This window comes from Pseudorca crassidens, chromosome 7 (genome assembly GCF_039906515.1).
Source record: "Pseudorca crassidens isolate mPseCra1 chromosome 7, mPseCra1.hap1, whole genome shotgun sequence".
Classification (NCBI taxonomy): Eukaryota; Metazoa; Chordata; class Mammalia; order Artiodactyla; family Delphinidae; genus Pseudorca; species Pseudorca crassidens.
Window position 1 is genome coordinate 71,039,968 of NC_090302.1, and position 19,228 is coordinate 71,059,195.

General features: G+C 37.8%; 1 protein-coding gene across 1 annotated transcript; it reads left to right on the plus strand.

Annotated features, from left to right (window-relative positions):
• The first annotated feature begins 2,130 nt into the window (after positions 1-2,130).
• Positions 2,131-7,233, plus strand: DMRTA1 (DMRT like family A1). Its single transcript, XM_067742435.1, has 2 exons — positions 2,131-2,904; positions 6,190-7,233. Exons 1-2 carry the CDS (start codon positions 2,256-2,258, stop codon positions 7,035-7,037), a joined length of 1,497 nt encoding a protein of 498 aa, XP_067598536.1. The 5' UTR covers positions 2,131-2,255; the 3' UTR covers positions 7,038-7,233.
• Positions 7,234-19,228: the final 11,995 nt, after the last annotated feature.

Consider the following 19,228-nt stretch of genomic DNA (forward strand, 5'->3'; position numbering starts at 1 on the left):
TTCCAAATGAGTTTTAGAGAGGGTTTGACAATTTCTACTAAAGTCTACTGGAATTTTGATTGAGGTTGAATTGATCGATAGATCAATTTAGGTAGGACTGTCTTATTAAGAATGTTGAGTCTTCTGACCCATGGAAATGGTCTATCTCTCAATTTATTTTGATTTCCTTTATCTTTATCAGAAAAGTTTGTTTTCAGTCTTTCACACATTTTGTCATTTTCCCTGTCAGTAGACACCCGTTTTATTTAAATACATTTAAGAATTATTTTCACTTTTTTGAATAAAAACCAATATCACTTGCCATAATTGGAAGATAACTTTGAAAATCAAATAAAAATAGAAAAATAGTGTTAAATTCCAGGTAAACAATGTTACTTGCTGAGGTTCTTTTAATTTTTTTTGTTAAAAAGCATAATTGATAAGGCTTAACAAATTATGTCATATTTACACCAAGCTGAGCATTTTCCTTTATGTAACCACGTCTTTAAAAATAATAGAAAAAAGGAATTCTTTTCTCACTAGGTAATTCACTGTACTTTAATGATCCATATAGCACTGAAAACTCATTACTCATACATTGGATGTGAGTTCCACAGTAAGGGAATAACTGGATTTTAGGTAAGTGTGGCTTGAGCAAAGATATAGAGGTGTGAGAAACTTTGGGTATTACAGAATCTGCAGAGGTTAGGAATTCCTAGAGTGGCAGTTCTAAACCTTGGTTGTATATAATCTTCAGTTTGAGAGTTTAAAAGACTCACAGCCAAAAGAATCAGTTTACTTTGTTTGAAGAATTTATATCTTTTAAAAGTTCCCTAGGTAGTTGCAATGCTTAGGAAGGGTGGGAAACTTCTGTGATTGAATGTCAGGATGCGCATATGGGAGGATGGTGATGGTGGTGTTGGTGTGAAGTGGGCAGGTAGGAGAAAGCCCAGATTGATTAGCAGTGTCTGCCCTGGACGTCAAATAGGTGGAATGGTAAAAATGTCATTATTACTTGGTATCTTAGTGCTAGAATATCAATTGCCTGTCAAGGAAGTTGAATATTATCTTGAAAAACTGATAGAGCCCTGACTCTTCTATCCATTAAGGAACAGACACTCATGAATTTTTTGCCTCAAATGGTCTTTTGGTTTAAAAGCAATATGATCTTTTCTTACAATTAAAGGCATTAAATGCATATTTCAAGACTGCATTTAATGATAGCATGTTTAAAGAATGGTCTACATGACCTTCCCCAATACTGTACAATAGAAACGTGAAGTATTTTTGAAATAGTTTTAACACAGTTGCTATGTATAAATAGTTCTAGATAAGAAATTCATGAAGACTTCTTTGGGCAATAACATTTCAAAATATAACGATATATAGAATCCAAATTTGCACCTCTAAATAAACATAATGCATGAGAAGATTCTGAATGTGAATCAGGCCCCTTAAATACTTATCCACTGTTCAGACGCAGCTCTAAGACCCGTTTAAAGTAAGGCACCTTTCAGGTGTGGGTAATATTTGCAGCTTGTTAAGCTGTGCTTTCTCATTAATATTGGCCATGCTACCATCCTAAAGACTTCATCTGGGAAAAGGAAAGAAAAGGAGAACTTCATGTCCAAATCTTCAAACTTTAGTAAGAGGAGCGAGGAACTGGGGAAAGAACTTCAAATCTTGCTTAATTTAAGAAGGGTAGTAAGAGGCATGGGGGCAGGGAGTGAAGGTTATCTTACAAAAAATATACATTGAGGAATTCATGGGGAAGCAGATGGGAGAAAGAGGCGTGTGTGTGTGTGTGTGTGTGTGTGTGTGTGTGTCTGTGTGTGTGTGTGTCTGTGTGTGTCTGTGTGTGAAGGGACAGTTTCTTTTGTCTCCCACTGCCCCTCCTCCCAGACGGTCAGGTCCCCACTCTCCGCCCCTGGCCCTCCTTCCCCAGGTTTTCAGCCCTTGGCCAGTAGACCCGGTGGGCGGGGTAGCCTCTGCAGTCTTGCTTTCTCCTGCTCCGAAGGCGAAGGCGCGCGGAGCACCGGGCATTAATTTAGCGCCCCAGGACTCTAGGAGGCTCAGTGGCATCTGCCCTTCTTAGAGCTTCCAGCTGTGGGGATCGGTTGTCCCCAGTTCTTCACGGGAATTGTGCCAGACTCTGTCGGTGTGTGGGTGGGAAGCAGCGGGACCAAGGCTGGTCCTCTCGGCCCTCGCATCCCAGCAGGGTTAGCTGAGAACAGCGCACTCTCCCGTGGTGAGCCCTCACCAGACGCTTCTCGGAAATGGAGCAGTCACAGTGTGGCAGTAGAGACCAAAGCGGCAGCGGCCCACCCCACCTGGCCCCGGGGCTGGTGGCAGCGGCCCCTCCGCCCCAGTCTCCAGCGTTACCGGTACCCCCGGGGATACCTGTTCCTCCAACTTTCCTGCGCCCGTCCAGCCTCTTTCTACGGGCAGCCGCAGCCGCCACCGCGGGAAGCGGAGGCTGCCCGCCGCCTGCCGGAGTGGAAAGGGGGGTGGGCGCCGTGGCCTGCGGCTACCCACGGACACCCAAGTGCGCCCGTTGTCGCAACCACGGAGTCGTGTCAGCCCTCAAGGGCCACAAGCGCTTCTGCCGCTGGCGGGACTGCGCGTGTGCCAAGTGCACCCTGATCGCCGAGCGCCAGCGCGTCATGGCCGCACAGGTGGCGCTGCGCAGGCAGCAGGCCCAGGAGGAGAGCGAAGCCCGGGCGCTGCAGAGGCTTCTATACCCTGGACCCTCAGGGCCCGGGGGTCGATCATCTGGAGGCAGCAGCAGAACGGAGAATCCCCAGACCACAGCAAGTGGCCCTGCGATGGTGAGTGCACTGGGACTGAGTGCCTCGAGACAGGCTAGTGGTCTGGCGACTCCTGCTTTCGAGATTTTCCAGTCAGATTATACAGAGGAAAAACAAGGTGAGTAGATCTTACGTTTGTTCTTTGCAAAAGAAAAATGGTTGTTTTGAAGAAAAAAATCTTTGAAATAAGCAGCCGTGGCATGGAGGAGGGCAAGAAAAGTTGTTTAAAAGAAGCATTTAAGTTCTGGGAAACTGCTCTGCAATATGAATGTTAGTAAGGGTGTTAGGGACCTGACACATTTACTTCAGAAGGGCTTTCTGTTCCCTTAGGACCTAAAGCTTAGGTGATAGGATAAAGAAATGAAAAAGTGAAGTGCAAGTGATCAGTTGAGGAACTCATTCTAGGAATGGAGTTTGTGCCCAAGTTGCTATGACTTTCTCTTTGAGAGCAGAGAGCGGGCATTGAGTGAAAAGCTTAATGAGAGGAGCTACATTTTGAACTTGCTCTGTACTATTTTCAGTTGTAAAACCAGAGGTCATCTGATCTTACATGGAAAACTCACTTATGGTTGGGAGTACAGTTCTTTACCTTTGGGACTAACCAACTAGAAGTGGGGAAGAGACTGAAATCTACCAAAGCATTTTTACTCCCTTCCCTTAAATTTTTTAAGCATTCTGTCCCTTTTCTTCAACTGCTTTTCAGCCTCCAAAAGTGTAGAAAACTCTTAACATTTGCAGTTTCACGTTTTCTCATAGGAAAGAAATTTAGATTTTCTAAAATCAGGTTTGTAAAAACGTTGGTATGAATTTCAAAGTCCAAGAATTTCTTATTCTTGGGGATCTTATCCTTAGCGATTTCTTATCCAAGAAGTTCTTTTTTTCTCTTATTTATTGACTGCAAATTGTCTTCACCCCCTGTGTTAGGTAGAAAAGATTTTCTTTTTGACTAGGGTTATCCCAACTTAACTTTTCATGCTAATATAAATCTCACTGTATTTTAGTGAATTTCATAGCCCTACAAGTAGGTCACTGAAAATGTCATTTTGGTATTTTTGTATAAATCTGAGACTGGTTGTGTCATATGAAATTATAAGGTAATGATATAGTAAGTTATTAATTAGAACATTCCTTGAATTGTGAAAATTGCAGCTCTTAACAGATCACAGCATGTACTTTTGTGCTTTTGAAAAGAGTCTCTCTCTACTTAAATAAGGCATATATGATTTTGTTTTCACCTGTGTCACCTTTTTGTCCATGTTCTAGTTTATGTCAGTGGACAAAATGGACTTTAAACATTTCTCATGAAAAATGAAAGAAGGCTGGAGAACGAAGCTGTTAAGCAAAACTGCTATAAAAAGAAGTAAAAATTAAAATTCTGCAAACTAAATTGACAGTGAGATTTGACTGACAGCTCTCTGCTAGGCATTGATTTATTTATGTGATTTTTTGGGGGTGGGTGCTGTTTTATGGGGTCAATTATTTTATTTTGTTTGCCTCAGTTGACCTTCTTTGAAAAGCTGTTTCTCAACTGTCTCCTCTTATACAGTGTCCATGAACTGTAGTAGTCTATTTATTCACTAGACCAAGACTTACAGTGATGCAGAGGCGAATAAGATTTTCCTACACAAAAGAATATTATATTCGAAAGAAGAAAAATTATGTGTGTCCCAAAATTACCTTACAAGACATAGCATACAATGATAAAAGTAAAGTAAAACCAGCTATAGGAGTTGAGGGAACACAGGTGATGTAAATGATATCACAGTATTTTAAAGACAGCTTATTTTCTAGATAGTCTTATGCAATCAGTATTTCATTACATTATATTGTATTCCATAAATACAATGTAATAACAAAAATTATTTTATGCATAAATTACTGTAGAGGTGAAATTTTGATACCTTACATGTTCAGGGGGTCATATGTGGTGAATCATATATAAATAAAATGGAATGGCAGACCAAGGCTAATCTATCTTTACTTCATTAGATAGGTTTTCTTGTTTTATTTAAGGTGAAAATACTAGTCTTTGTGATTTTGCAGGAGCAGCACCTTTTGTCATATGTTTGATGTAATGACAGCATTTTAACCCTCAAAGTGTTAAATTGTACACACTTTAATTTTAAAATAAACTGTAGATATTTGTTTAGAATGTAGGACCACTCCTTGAGAAAACATAGTATTGCAAATCATGTTTGCAAATCACTGCTTCAGGCAATGTATGTTTTGTTACATTCATAAACATTGTACAAAAAGAAAGTTTGACAGTAAAACTCTGAGTACCCCATTGACATTTTACTCTTTGTAACGGAAATAGAGATAAAATATATCTATAGGAAATGTAAACCAAAATAAAAGTTACTTGTTATTATTTTCCTGGCATTAGCCTTGCAAAAGGTTTTTAAAGATAGTATTGTTTCATTAATATTCATATACTCAACATGTTGAGGTAGAAAATCCCGTTTTTGTATAAAAACATTTTTGGAAAATTGCCCTTAATATTGGAAGGGAGTTGCGATTTAAAGCATACGACCAAAATGGTTTTTTACAAGACACTTTGAAAATATACACAGATTGCAATAGTGAAAATAGTGCAGTTAATAATTTTATTTTAGAAGCAATTTGATTGTAAACTCTTTTATTGATATTTCCTAGAGATTTGAAAAGAAAGTCCATATTTCACAGAAGATTATGAAAAAACACCAACTTTGTATTGTCTCTCACATAAAATGAAACATGCAAGCTCTGGTATGATTTGAGATTGGTACAGCAGTTGGCAATATTGGTTTAGATTTGAAATGAAATCAACAATTTTGTTATTTTCTCACATTATTCAGGTAACTTAATTGGAACCTGAAATGTGAGCATTAAAAAAATAGTTGTTGAAATTTAGCATTAGTGACTAAATAGAATATTCATTTTCGTACTAAGATTGTTCCTTCTTCTGATTTCTTATCTAAACAATTGTTCTATTTAGTTCTTTTTGCATAGTGTCATTGTGGGAAAAAAACCCTCCCGTGGATAACAACAAAACTTGGGTAACATTTAGGAAAATCTTGAATCACCAAATGGGCAAATAGTGTGAAATATTGGTGTTAACAGTTTGGGGGTAACAATAGACTCTCATCTTCTGATTCCCAAATAACTACAGCATTTGTATATTATATAATTTTGTAATCCTGAAATGACATAATAAATAGCGTTTTCCCACTGTTCCAACACCTGCATTTCCAAATGATCTTTTATAATTCTTGTTCATTAAAATCTCTTAACATTGATTAATAAGTATTATTGATATACTATGAGTAAACAAGTTATTTTATCCAGCATTAATTTTGAGTGGGCAGTACTGTGTTCTTGGAAGTTTTCCCTTTATTTCATTCCTTTTTTTCCTCTTCCCCAGGACGAAAAGAGAGTAAATGTGACTCATGCCAGAGTGGACAAGAAGAACTGGTGTCTAAATCCCATCAATTTACCCTGAGATCATCTCCTAAGTCTAATGATGTCACTGGAAAACAAAACGTCAGGTCATCTATTTCAGAAAACCCAAACAAGGATGATAGCATTCAGTCTCCTCATCCTGGGGAGCAGTCAGGAGGTGAAGAGAGTCCCAGGTCCCTGTCATCGTCTGATTTGGAATCAGGAAATGAAAGTGAGTGGGCCAAAGACTTCACTGATACTACAGTCAGCCTTCCCACTGTGTCCTCTAGACCAAGAGACCCTCTTGATATCCTTACCAAGATTTTCCCGAGTTACAGACGCAGCCGTCTAGAAGGCATTCTACAGTTCTGCAAAGGGGATGTGGTCCAAGCCATTGAACAGGTCCTAAATGGGAAAGAACACAAACCAGACACCAGGGACCTAGCAAGCTCAGGAGCCTTGGAAAATACAGCTTTTCAGAGAGCTTCGAATTTAAGTTTAGCTGGAATTGGTTTTGGAACTCTAGGAAATAAATCAGCTTTCTCTCCCCTTCACAGTACTTCTGCTTCTTATGGAGGTGATTCCAGTATCTACAGCTTAAATCCTAGACTAGGTATCAGTCCATTACGGCTGGCATATTCCTCTCCAGGAAGAGGGCTGTCTGGTTTCATGTCTCCCTACCTAACTCCTGGGTTGGCACCAGCATTGCCTTTTCGGCCAGCTTTGGATTATGCCTTTTCAGGGATGATTAGGGATTCTTCTTACCTTCCCATCAAAGATTCAGCAACTGGTGGCAGACTGTATTCAAGGCCAAATCAGAACAACATGTAATGCATCTGCCTACCTCCCGTTTTGGAATATTTCTAGAAGCATGCAATATAACCCTCACACCCACACATACCCACATCTGTTAATGTGTTCACTATGTATGGGAGTGGATTACTGGGCTTTAAAAATGCTATTTTTTTTTTTTATGAGCAGTATAATAGATTTGAGATCTAAAGACTCTTCTTTAGCATTTATTAAGTGAAAGAAACATTTAAACATTCTTTGTGCCTTGAATAAAGCCATTTCAGGGAATATGTTTACTGTAATGAATTTTTTCCCTAAGATATCAGTTATAAAATTCTTATTTTAAAACTATACTTGTTTTTATTTCATTGAAAAAATGGAGTTTATAATTAAAACATACATTATAAAGCAGTCCAGTGTTATATAAAATGAAGCAGAAGGAATAATTGAAAAACTGAGGTAATTCTAAATAATTATTATTTTAAACTTTTTTTCTCCTTCTGTTTCTTGTACACAGGAGAGAAAAAGCTTATTCAAAGTATTTTATTCACATATAAGTAATTAGCTGTAAGTTAAATTTTTGAGAAATTTAATACCTTATTTTTTTCTGAATGCCTTATTTTTCATTCATATCTGCCATTTGTGATAAGTGCCGTTAATAAAACATTTCTCTTTAAAGTAAACATTTTGAGATACACAAAGGCCTATGAAGTAAATCTTAGGAAATGAGAATGCTCCATCTCCTGGCCACTATCACTAATTGCAACCAAGTTCTGGTAGAGTATAGGAATTAGAAACAAATGGTTTCCTAATAGTATAAGGTAACCATTTTTTGAAATGGTCATCTTGGATCACGCTATATTGAATTTTCATATTACGGAGAGAACATCTACTGTGGATGAGGATTTATATCTTTAAGTATGGTTATGCTTGTATCTGGGGAAATATCCCTTTCCAAATGTTTGTGGCAGGAATATGGCAACCATTCTCAAAGGTAAAAATAATTTTATTCTGAAAACTTAAATAGCTGCTCATATGAATATTGATTGACTCTAGATAGATAATGCTTGCTGCATTGAGGAGAGATAAAATATTTCCAAAGGGGGAAAATTGTCATTAAATTTTAGAGGTTTTCTTGAGGTTTTAAAATTACTTTTGTTCTCCATCTAGAGAATTTGAAAGCTATTTATTTCAGTCAGTGTAAAGTCCCTGAGAACAAAACAGTTTTATGAAGTTTTCTTTATATGTCATCACTTATTTTTTAAAGGACAGTAGCTCTATTCTATTGTCAGGAATAAATGGAAACCCAGCTGTGGTATAAAATAATTCATGAAATAGAGATGGTTTAAACAATTTGAACAGCATGATTTACTATGGATTTCTTAAATTATGTGTATGTGTGTGTGTGTTTATATACCTCTCTATCTATCTGTTATACACATAAGCCCTATTGGTTCTGTCATCATGAAAGCTTTTCCATGGAGCCAGATAAAAATACATCAATATTTCTAAAGTACATTTTACCAGCAAATATCATATTAAATAACTGCATAGTATCTGATGCTGATTTAAGATGTAAATATGTTTAAAGAATATGCATTATTATTATTATTTTGTTTAGAAGATGTTGGGGGTAGGAGTTTATTAATTAATTAATTTATTTTTGCTGTGTTGTGTCTTTGTTTCTGTGCGAGGGCTTTCTCTAGTTGTGGCAAGTGGGGGCCACTCTTCATCGCGGTGCGCGGGCCTCTCACTATCGCGGCCTCTCTTGTTGTGGAGCACAGGCTCCAGATGCGCAGGCTCAGTAGTTGTGGCTCACGGGCCTAGTTGCTCCGCGGCTTGTGGGATCCTCCGAGACCAGGGCTCGAACCCGTGTCCCCTGCATTAGCAGGCAGATTCTCAACCACTGTGCCGCCAGGAAAGCCCAGAATATGCATTATTTTTAATGGTGTGAATGTGAGAAAGCAGATCTTGTAAAGATTTGATACAATCAATATTCATTATTTATAAAAAAAAAAGTTTTAGATTCTAAGCCTAAACCATGGTACAATGCTTGTCAAGTAGTTGATATTCAATTAATATATACTGAGTGAAGGAATCATTTTGGATGGTAGATCTCTTTGAGACTGATAAAACTGAAGAACTCTGCAAAATGGCCTATAGACACAGTTTTGAATACAATTTCTTGGGGTTCTTGAATCTCCTAAATGCCATTGGCGAATCAGGTTGAATCCTTGGTGATTCTTAAGGTGTTTCCATTGCATTAATTCGTTTATCGAATCCTATTTTTTAAAAAGTGCTAGATGCTATTAGAGGATACTGAATGTAAAATGTGCCCTCAAAGAAGTTACATTATACAGTAGAGATCTGATATAACAATACAACAGTGCTAGAGTTGCTGGATTCTTTATGTGGTTTATATAATGGTGTGCATGTATCCATTTGCTTTTTGAATTGGGGAGAACATCCATTTGGGGCAGTATTCAAATTTTTAAAAATGTTTTATAATTTTAAAACTTAATTTACATAATGCTTTATACATTTCATACCCTTTACAAAAAGTTTAGAACTTAAATAGTCTTGCAGATTATGTTGTCCAACCACCAAATTGAATGTGAGGAAATTGAGGTTTGGTAGTAGTGTTGTCCGACATCCCTAAGGTTAAAATAATGGTGTCAATCGTCAGGAGTGGAAGTTACTTCACCATTTTCAATTAGACTATAAGGCCTGAGGAAGGATTCATGCCTGTTTGTCCACTCACAGCTTTGTCTAGTATCTGGTACATAAATAGGTGCTCAAGTAATAGTTTTCCACTGACTCAATTAATGAAAGATAAAAAAAAATATTAGCTTAGAAATTCATTTATTCAGCTATTTATTAAGCACCTACTTTGTGCCAGGCATTGTGCTAGACCAGGGGATAAAGAGGTGAATAAGATATAAGACCTGCCCTCAAGCTGCTCACAGTCTGTTGCCCATGTGTACAAAAATAACCAACCAGCCAGTGATGGTACTATTTGACGATGTTGGTACTTCAGTGAGTTCTCTGTAATCTTGCAGTTTTTGCTCATCCATGCTGCTTGAGGTCTGAACTCCTAAGCCACCAATTAGGGGTGGGAAGGAAGAAGGAGAACATCTGTTTCCATGTTGTATGTTTAGGCAAGTCCATTCTGTTTGTCCAAGAGGTAAGCAACTTCCAGGTCTATGGTGAAAGAAGCGGGCAAAGAGGAAGTTTTGTTTGCTTGAATGGAGTCTTGTGTGGAAATCACTCTAGTTTCTTCATGGCCTCTAGATCAGAGTTATTGTCCAGTCTTCCTGGGGTTGGTCTTTCGGAATTCCTCTGATTCAGTGCATAGATCTCATGGTGTAAGCTCTCACCTAGCTATTCTGTGAAAATGGGTTAGGGCTGGGGGGACAATTGAGGAACATGTGAGTCAAATATACTATTTTTCTCTTCAACTTCGGCTGAAACAAAAAGATTCTGGGGATTTTAAGACCTTCCCCTCTAGACATTCCTAGCTGTGAACGTGGAACTAAGAAAACTACTACTGAAGTGGCCTATGCATTCAACTCTTTTTAAAAATGCATTTTCCTTAGACATTTGTTTGTCTTTGAAAGTGAAAAGCCTGCAGAATACAAGAGAAGCTTGGAATAAAGCACCTTGTTTTATACCACTGTAAAGAGAATCATTCTCCCAAGCACAAGATGAGATGAAGTGCATCATCAACTTCATAAAGGCAAAGCTTTCCTCAGGGCAGCCTGATTCTTAAGCATAGATGCTCATCCTTTAGGTCAAGGCTAGTGGGAAAAGTTCTTGCTCAGATCCATTCCTCCCACCCCCGTGTATCTCCACATAATCTCGTTATTAATGCCTGCGTTGCAAAGCTAGACCCTTAATTATTTGGCACCATCTCCTCTAAAATTGAAGTTATTTTGATGTAGCACTTCAGAGCAGCTGTGCCAAACATTAAAATACCTTTTTTTTGGTTTTTGCTTTGGTTTTTTGTTTTTTGTTTTTGCTTCTCTCATTTTCAAATGAGAGAAATTCATTGGCATTTCCCCTTTCTGAACTCCATGCTAATGATGGGGGTTTAGGGAAAAACAAGATGACAAATGTGACAACTATGAAGATGTCTGTTTCTCAGTTTTGTCTAACTGGTAATTTTAAAAAATGACATTTTAATGTTTTTAAGACTGTGTCACAGTATCCTCAAGTCAAAATGACCACATTATGTAGTCCTATGAGGATGTACATAATTTTAAAATAGGTACACAAATGTGGCCTTATCAAAATATCTATGTCAAAAAGGTTCTTTAAAATATCAAATGTTTATTAAAATCCATCCTAGAGACAAGTTCAATTAAAAAAGTGGACTAGATGTTGATACAGTTAGGAGGAAATATATAGAAAGTTGAGCAAGTGTGCCAAAGAATGTTGACTAGAAAAATCCAAGTCAAGCAGCAGGTGTTTTAGATTCCTGTCCTTGACCTTTTATAAAACTTCTGTCCATCAATTAGATGAAGGAATAAAGATATACAATTCATTATTATCTTATTCATGGACAGAGCACATCTGTGAATGGCAGCTAATCTTTTGATTGACAGAATCAAATTTTAAATGATTGATTCTTACACTCTAACTTCCATTCCAGTGAGCTGATATAACATTCAAGATCTTAGGATTAAAAAAAATCAACTGCACACATAAATAAGAAGGAAGAGAGACCTGGATTTATAACAACTTTTTGAGAAAAAAGTAGTAGTATTTATTGGTAAATCCACTATGAGATTACCATGTAACATGGCTGTTCTAAAAGTCAATTGAAATTTAGGTTACATTAATAGGAAAACATGTGTAAAAGGAGAGAGGTGATAGTACCATGTACTCTGAAATATCAGTTCATCAGATATTAGCTAAAGTAGTGTGATCAGTTCTGAGTGCCAGATACTAGGAGTGATTCTAAAACTTGGGATATAAGCAAAGAGGCATCAGATGCTAAATGATTGTGGTGGTGGTGGTGGTAGGGTTCTAGGAGAAAGATTTTTAAAAGGAGAAATGAAAACGTTTAAAGAGCTAGCATATGACAGAAATGACTGTAAGGGGCATAGGAGGCAAAAGTTACATAGATAATTTAGAGGAACATAAAGAAGGGTACTGTAATTGCATTTAATACACGGACTTGGAACCCCAAAGGCAGACATCACCAGAGAAACGTACAGTCTTAGATCCAGTTTGTTTGTTGCTGTTTGGTTTTTCATTTCATAGGTGAGCCATTCTTTCATAATTTATTGCAGTTTTTTTGGATTCTTTTGAGGGGTATGTGGAGTAAATGAGCAGCTTTGTGTTCATGCTACATTTATCAGTCAAGATTCAGCCAGGAAAACAGAGTCCCTTTAAGTATATATGGAAATGAGGGACTTATTTTAGGAATTAGACTGAACACAAACAGAAGGAGCTGGGAAGACAAAGTTTGGAAGAGGGAAACAGGCAGATCAAAGAGTCACTAACGAATCTGCCTAAAGCACTGGTATGTGTAGACAAGTGGGGAAAAGTAGAAACTTGCAGGAAATCTGTGAGGTCCAGCATGTCAAGTCACTCAAATGGTCCCAAGGGAAGGTGCTGTGAAGGGGTATAAAGGAAGTTAGTGCCTCTGCATAGTTTCTAACGCTGTGGGTCTGCAAGCAGGTACCAGGTGGTGGGCCTGCTGCCACTGTTGATCAGCAAGGTCAGCAGTCCAGTGCACCCCTTGCCAACATGGCATTCATACTCACTCATAGCAGCCATATTTACTTCCAAATAAAGGCAAAAGCAAATTCATTATTTCACCTAAAATTGATTCTTTGTACAATAACATGCTAGTTCTCTCCCTAAAAGAAGATACAAAGTGACTTACCCTAAGGAAATGGGAGAGAAGGAAAATTGGTACACACACACACACACACACACACACACACACACACACACACACACACACACACACACACACACACACACACACACACACACACACACACACACCCTAGAAGCAAGGAAGAAATAAATGCTCCTATCAGTGCCCTCATGTTTGCAACTGGTCATGGAATCTAAGATGGTATTTATAACTTTTCCCACTCTCTATTTCATATTCCCTGTGCTCTTTGCAAGTCTATTAAGTCAATTGTGGTTCCTTACTTGGTGGATGACCCAAATCTTCTTTCTTGAAGAGTCTGTGTTATTACAGTCTTGCCTTTATTGGGTTGTTCTAGCTTTCCATTAACTTTTACCACAAAGTATGGGAAGACTAAGTGACACTCTGGAGGATCTCGTGCATGCTGGAAATATTTTCCTCACCCTTTCTTCTTGTTTCAGAGGTATGAGCTGCTCAAAGTAGCCAATGGTAGTCTCAGGTTCCAATACAATGTTGTATTCTTTGGTGGAATCATTTCTCCTTTGCGAAGTAAGACTTCTAAACCCAAAAAAGCTGTAGGGAAAGGAAACAAAACTGTTGCTATTGCATCATTATCGTTAATATGAGAGGAGCTGTTTCCATATCTGTCCTGTGATTCCTAAACTGAATTCTGGGTATAGGAAAAACATCACTACATATTTATAGCTTAATCAAAGCATATCTTACATCCAGGATGACATTATTTCAGCCCCATAAAGTGCTGTCACCAGCTGGTGCCGTAACAGTCTTTCAAAGGCCATTCCATAATTTTATTAGGCCAGCTGTTTCAGGATGAGGGGAACATAATGATACCAGAGAAGTCCATGAGCATGAGACCAATGTTGCACTTCATTTGCTATAAAATGGTTTTTTTTTTGTCAGAAGCAATGTCGTATGGAATACTGTGAGGGTGAATATGGCATTCTGTAAGCCCACAGATGGTGGTTTTAGCAGAAACATTGAGAGTAGGAAAGGCAAAACCATATCCAGCATATATATGTCTTTTCCAGTGAGAACAAAAAGCTGCTCCTTCAATGATGGAAGTGATTCAGTATAATGAACTGATACCAGGTGGCTGGCTAGTTCCCTCAGGGAATGGTGCCTCTTTAGGGGCTCGGTGTTGATATTTGCTCTTGGCAGGTTGGGAACTCAGCAATGGCTCTAGCCAAATTGGCCTTGATGAGTGGAAATCCATATTGCTAAGCCCATACATAAGATCCATATCTCCTTACATGGTCATTGTCTTCATGAGCCAATTGGGAATAAAATAATGGGAAAAGAATGGGTTACCTTATGCATATATTTATTAAGATCTCCTCCTCTAAGGTTGCTGTTTGGTGAACATTTGTGTGGGACAAAAGTATTCTCATATTTGTACCCATTTGGAGAAGCCTTTCCACATACATCTTCTCTAGATCATACTTCTTCATGTTTCTTCCAATCCTGTTTCTTCCAAGTTGCTGGCCATGCAGCCAAACTGTTAGCCACTGCTCATGACTCATTCTAGATATGTACTTGTATCCATCTCTACTTCCAGGCAAAATGAAAGCTTGAAGTTTTTCCCATTGAAAAGATTTTTTTCACCACGATCTTTCAGGGCCATACCTGTAGTGCTGCAGCTGTCCACTTCAGCTAGTGCCAGAATAGTGTGGGGAATTGTCTGTGAACAAAGACCAAATTGTTCTTTCTCATTCTGCTGTCATAGACAACTTCACATTAGAGGAAAAAAGAGGTGGCAGTGCGACAGGAGTATTCAGGCCATGGAAGTTTGAGCCACTTTTCGTGCAACTTATTTGTGACTTCAAAACCTGTGGAGAAAAACCTATCTATTACTTCCACTTGACTGAACACTGAGGGATTTTGGGGCAGACGACACCCTGTTCATAGGCGTATTTCAGGAAACGTCATTATTTAATGACCAGTAGTAAGTGTTAGCACTCAGGTAGGACCCAGTAAGGAGGCAGAAGCTGTTTCTCAGTTGAGAATAATTATTTGCAGAGAAAGTATAACTTTTCTCCAAAATCCGAAAGAGGTATACTGTGATTTATCTGTAAGGATCTGCCTAAGTTTCCTTTACGATCCCCAACTGCTATAGACACTTCAAGCACTATTGGATATGCTGAGTCCTGTGAACCAAGTGGCAAGACTGGTTGAATGGAAGCCTGGTTCTGTTGCAGAACCTTCTTTTGATCTGGACTCCAAACTGACAGCTTACTGGGTAATTTGGTAAATAGGTTGAAGTCAAATGCCCAAATCATTTATCTTCTGCAACCAAAATTTAGAGGTCCACCTCTAAGAGGTAGCAGGTCAGATGCAGAAACACATTCACCATTTGATAAGAGAAATTTTGACATGCACCACTGATGGTGAGAACCTTAGGCAGAATCTTAGACCATTGGTGCCTAGAAATTTCACATATATGACGTATCTCTGATTTTCTGTGGTGTTTATTCTCCCATTCTCTGGCATGCATATATCTTTTTTTTTCTTTTTTTTTTTTAACATCTTTATTGGGGTATAATTGCTTTACAATGGTGTGTTAGTTTCTGCTTTATAACAAAGTGAATCAATTATACATATACGTATGTTCCCATATCTCTTCCCTCTTGCGTCTCCCTCCGTCCCACCCTCCCTATCCCACACCTCCAGGCGGCCACAAAGCACCGAGCCGATATCCCTGTGCCATGTGGCTGCTTCCCACTAGCTATCTACCTTACATTTGTTAGTGTGTATATGTCCACGGCATGCATATATCTTAACAAGATATTTAGTGTATATACTACTCTTTGCTCACCAGGTCCAATCAGCATGATATCATTTATGTTGTGGGCTTGCTTGATGTCCTGTAGAGTAGAGAAACAAACAAGTTCCCAGTGGGCTAAACTACAGAAGAGAGTTGGTAGAGCCCTAAGGAGGGACACTAAAGTTCATTACTGTTTCTGATGGCTTTACTAACAAGTACAGAGTAAAAGTATGTTTGAGATCAATAGCTCGAACTGGAGAAAAGGGGCAGTGTCTATTTTCTCCAACAAAGCAAACACATCTGGAAATACAGCTGCAGTTGTAGTTACTACCTAATTTTATAATAGTAGACTGTCAGTCCTGAAGATCTATATGCCTTGTCCACAGGCCAAATAGGTGAATTGAATGGGGATGTGGTAGGAATCTTTAGGCTTCTAATGGGGACAGAAACCTTGGCAGTCTCTCCATGATGTGCTATTACATTTGTTTCACTCCTCAGTAGGGAGTGTAAGTTCTAAAGATCTCCATTTGACATTTTCTATTTAATCATTCTCAATACATAGGAAACCTAATTGTCACAGGTCAGGGATCCAATTTGGGGATTCTCCCAGTTGCTGAGTATGTCTTGACCAACTGTGCTTTCCAGAGTTGAGGAAATAAACATTGGGTAATTTGGGGTACATATTGGACTCACTATGAAACTGACTTGAGCCAAAATGTCATTAGTGATTAGACCTCATTCCTCTTTTTAAACCTTATCCAGCCTGGTGGATCATAGTGGCAGTTTGGATTCCAAGGGAATAGCCATTATCCAATAAACACTGAAAAATATTATTTCTCTTTTCCCAATGTACCGTCAGCTGGTAAATTGGCTCAGGTCCTTTTGGAGAAAGTTAGGAGAAAGATTTACAGTTAAGTTATTAGAAGTACAGCAGGGTCACTACTCAAGGGGTCCCATCCTCAGTTTCTATAACAGGTTCAAGACTAGAAATTCGTTGAGGAGCCATGACTCTCTATTATTGATTCAAGAAAAGACTTAGTTTCATCAGACTTAGGACTTTCCCACTTACAAATAAAGTGTGACTTTATCAGAGTTCCCACCTATTTCAGTCCTAGAAATACAATGATTGAGTAGTCAATGCCAAGATCTCTGCAGGTCAAGTAATTCTAGCTATTACTTCAGCTCAGTGTTTTTGTTTTTAAAATAATATTCATGCCAATCCATGGATGCCTGAAAAAATGTGTATTCTTTTTGTTTAGTGGAGTGTTCTATATATGTCATTTAGATATTGTTGGTTGGTTGTGTTGTCTAGTTCTTTATCCCTTCCTGATTTTTTGTCTAGTAGTTATATGAATTACTGAGAGTGGGGTATTAAAATTGCCAATTGTGTTTTTTTCCCCACTGTTTTAGCAAAACATGCACACTCACACCATGCATATAACTTGACCTCCATGTAGAAAATATTACTATTAGTACATTAAATAATCAGGAATAGTATAATTTGGTGACTGATGAAATTCTGAGTTTTTGTCATTTACTTTCAGGTTTTCAAAACTAAAGCAGATACTTTGGTTCATATTTCATATTCCAAAATTTATAAATTATTGATTCTTTGATTTGAAAATTTTCATTTTCTAACATACTCTTAATACTTTCTAAAAATATAAAGATAAATTAAGTCTTATAATTTTTAGTCCTTTTAGTCTTTATAGACAAATGTGGAAAGCTATGATTATTTCCATGGGTGGAACACACGGGGTGGGGGGGGTGTCTTATTGCATTAAGATTACTTTGATTTAAAAATGGTGTGTCTTAAGATCTTATCAAAAAGCAGCTATGAATTCACAGCTTAAACCATTTTACCCTTGTTGAATACACATAACAATGATAGATTTAAAATACATTTATTTAAAAATTAAAAAGGCATAGCCTTGCCCCAAAACAAGATAAATATCTCCATAGATAAGAAATAGAATAGGATCTGACAATAGTAAACAGAGGGCTAAAGGTACATGTATCTTGGTCTTTAGGAACCCAAATTGTCAAAGGCAATGGGAATTCGAATGCTTTGGACTAGTATCAACCAGCATTGCCTTCTGTTCATGGGTAGTGGGAGAAAAAAATTGATGAATGAAACTTGGGAAATGTGACATAGTCCTTGCCAAGGAAAGCAGGTTGAAAAAGGCTGCCACGATTGCCTAGAGTTGTACCTTGGTTGGGATGATAGAAAAGTGAAAACAGTCATGTAACAAAGATCTGGATCATGCTCTGTTATGGCCTTTGATATCACTCCAATATGAATGTGAAACAGGATCCTTGAGGTGCCAGGATAATGCATGGTTCTGGTCTGGAGACCTCGATGGTGCAATGTAGGCAAGTACAAGACTGCTAGACAGGGAAGAATTAACACTGAGAATAAGAAAGGAAGAAAAATGAACTACCCCTAAAGATAGGCATGCAAATTAAAATTCTAATGCACATGAGGAAATCTACTTCCAAGACAGCCATTTCAAGGAACAATTGAGATACAAGTATATGTCTATGAAATTCAAATAATAGAATGATTTGTAGATGACTTTAAAATAGATATATTTAAGAGCCTCAAAGATATAAAAGTAGGAAAATTAGTTAAAAGGAAATTAATTTATGAAGCAAATTCAGACTGATATGTATTTCTACAAAACAGATGTGGCAAAAACCAATTAAAAATCTTGGGAATAAAAAGTACAGAGAAGAGAGTTAGTTGGAAAATTATACTAAAAATTCATCTGGAATCTAGCACCAAGAGATAAAGAGATGAAAAAGATAAATGGGTATTTAAGATGCTGATGGGAAGTAGATTGAGAGGCTCCAACATATGTCCTATGGGAGTTCTAGGAGTAGAGATTTAAGGAAATTGTATAGAAGCAATAATAGCTAAAATATTTTCAGCTGTGCAGTAGTCAGAAGAAAGAGAATAATTTAAAAAGTTAAAATATGTCAGTAAATATTATTGGTTACTGTATGTCTACTTTTTTAAAAATTAAAAAACATTGTGGGAGTATAGGTCTAGGCAACAACAAACTGGAAATTATTAGTGGAGGAATAGGTATTTGTAGGTAGTTAAAACCTGCTGTTAAGATTCTTGTCTTTTTGAGAGAAAAACAGATGTTGAATGATTTTAGGGCTTATTAGAAAAAAATGTTTTCTTATGCATGCATACTGAAAAACCTAAAAATTATTACCAAAGAATAATAATAAAATTGTTAACTTCCAAACCATGAGGTGAGATACACACTTTGAGTCATTTTTCTTCAGATGTTCCACTCATTGTATAGAGTCATGACCTTACTCTCCTCCTTCCCTCTGATCTCCTTCTGGGACTCCTCACCGAGTAAACCCAGTTGGAAGCCAGAGGCAAAGGAGGCTAGTTGTTGTGTTCATACATGTCACCCTCACACACATCAACAGCTTGGGTCACAGAATAGAATGGAGAAACATATCTGATCTGGAAGTATAAAGGGACATATCTAGTACAGCCTCACTGCAAAAATAAATTCCAGATAGAATAAAGGCCCATAT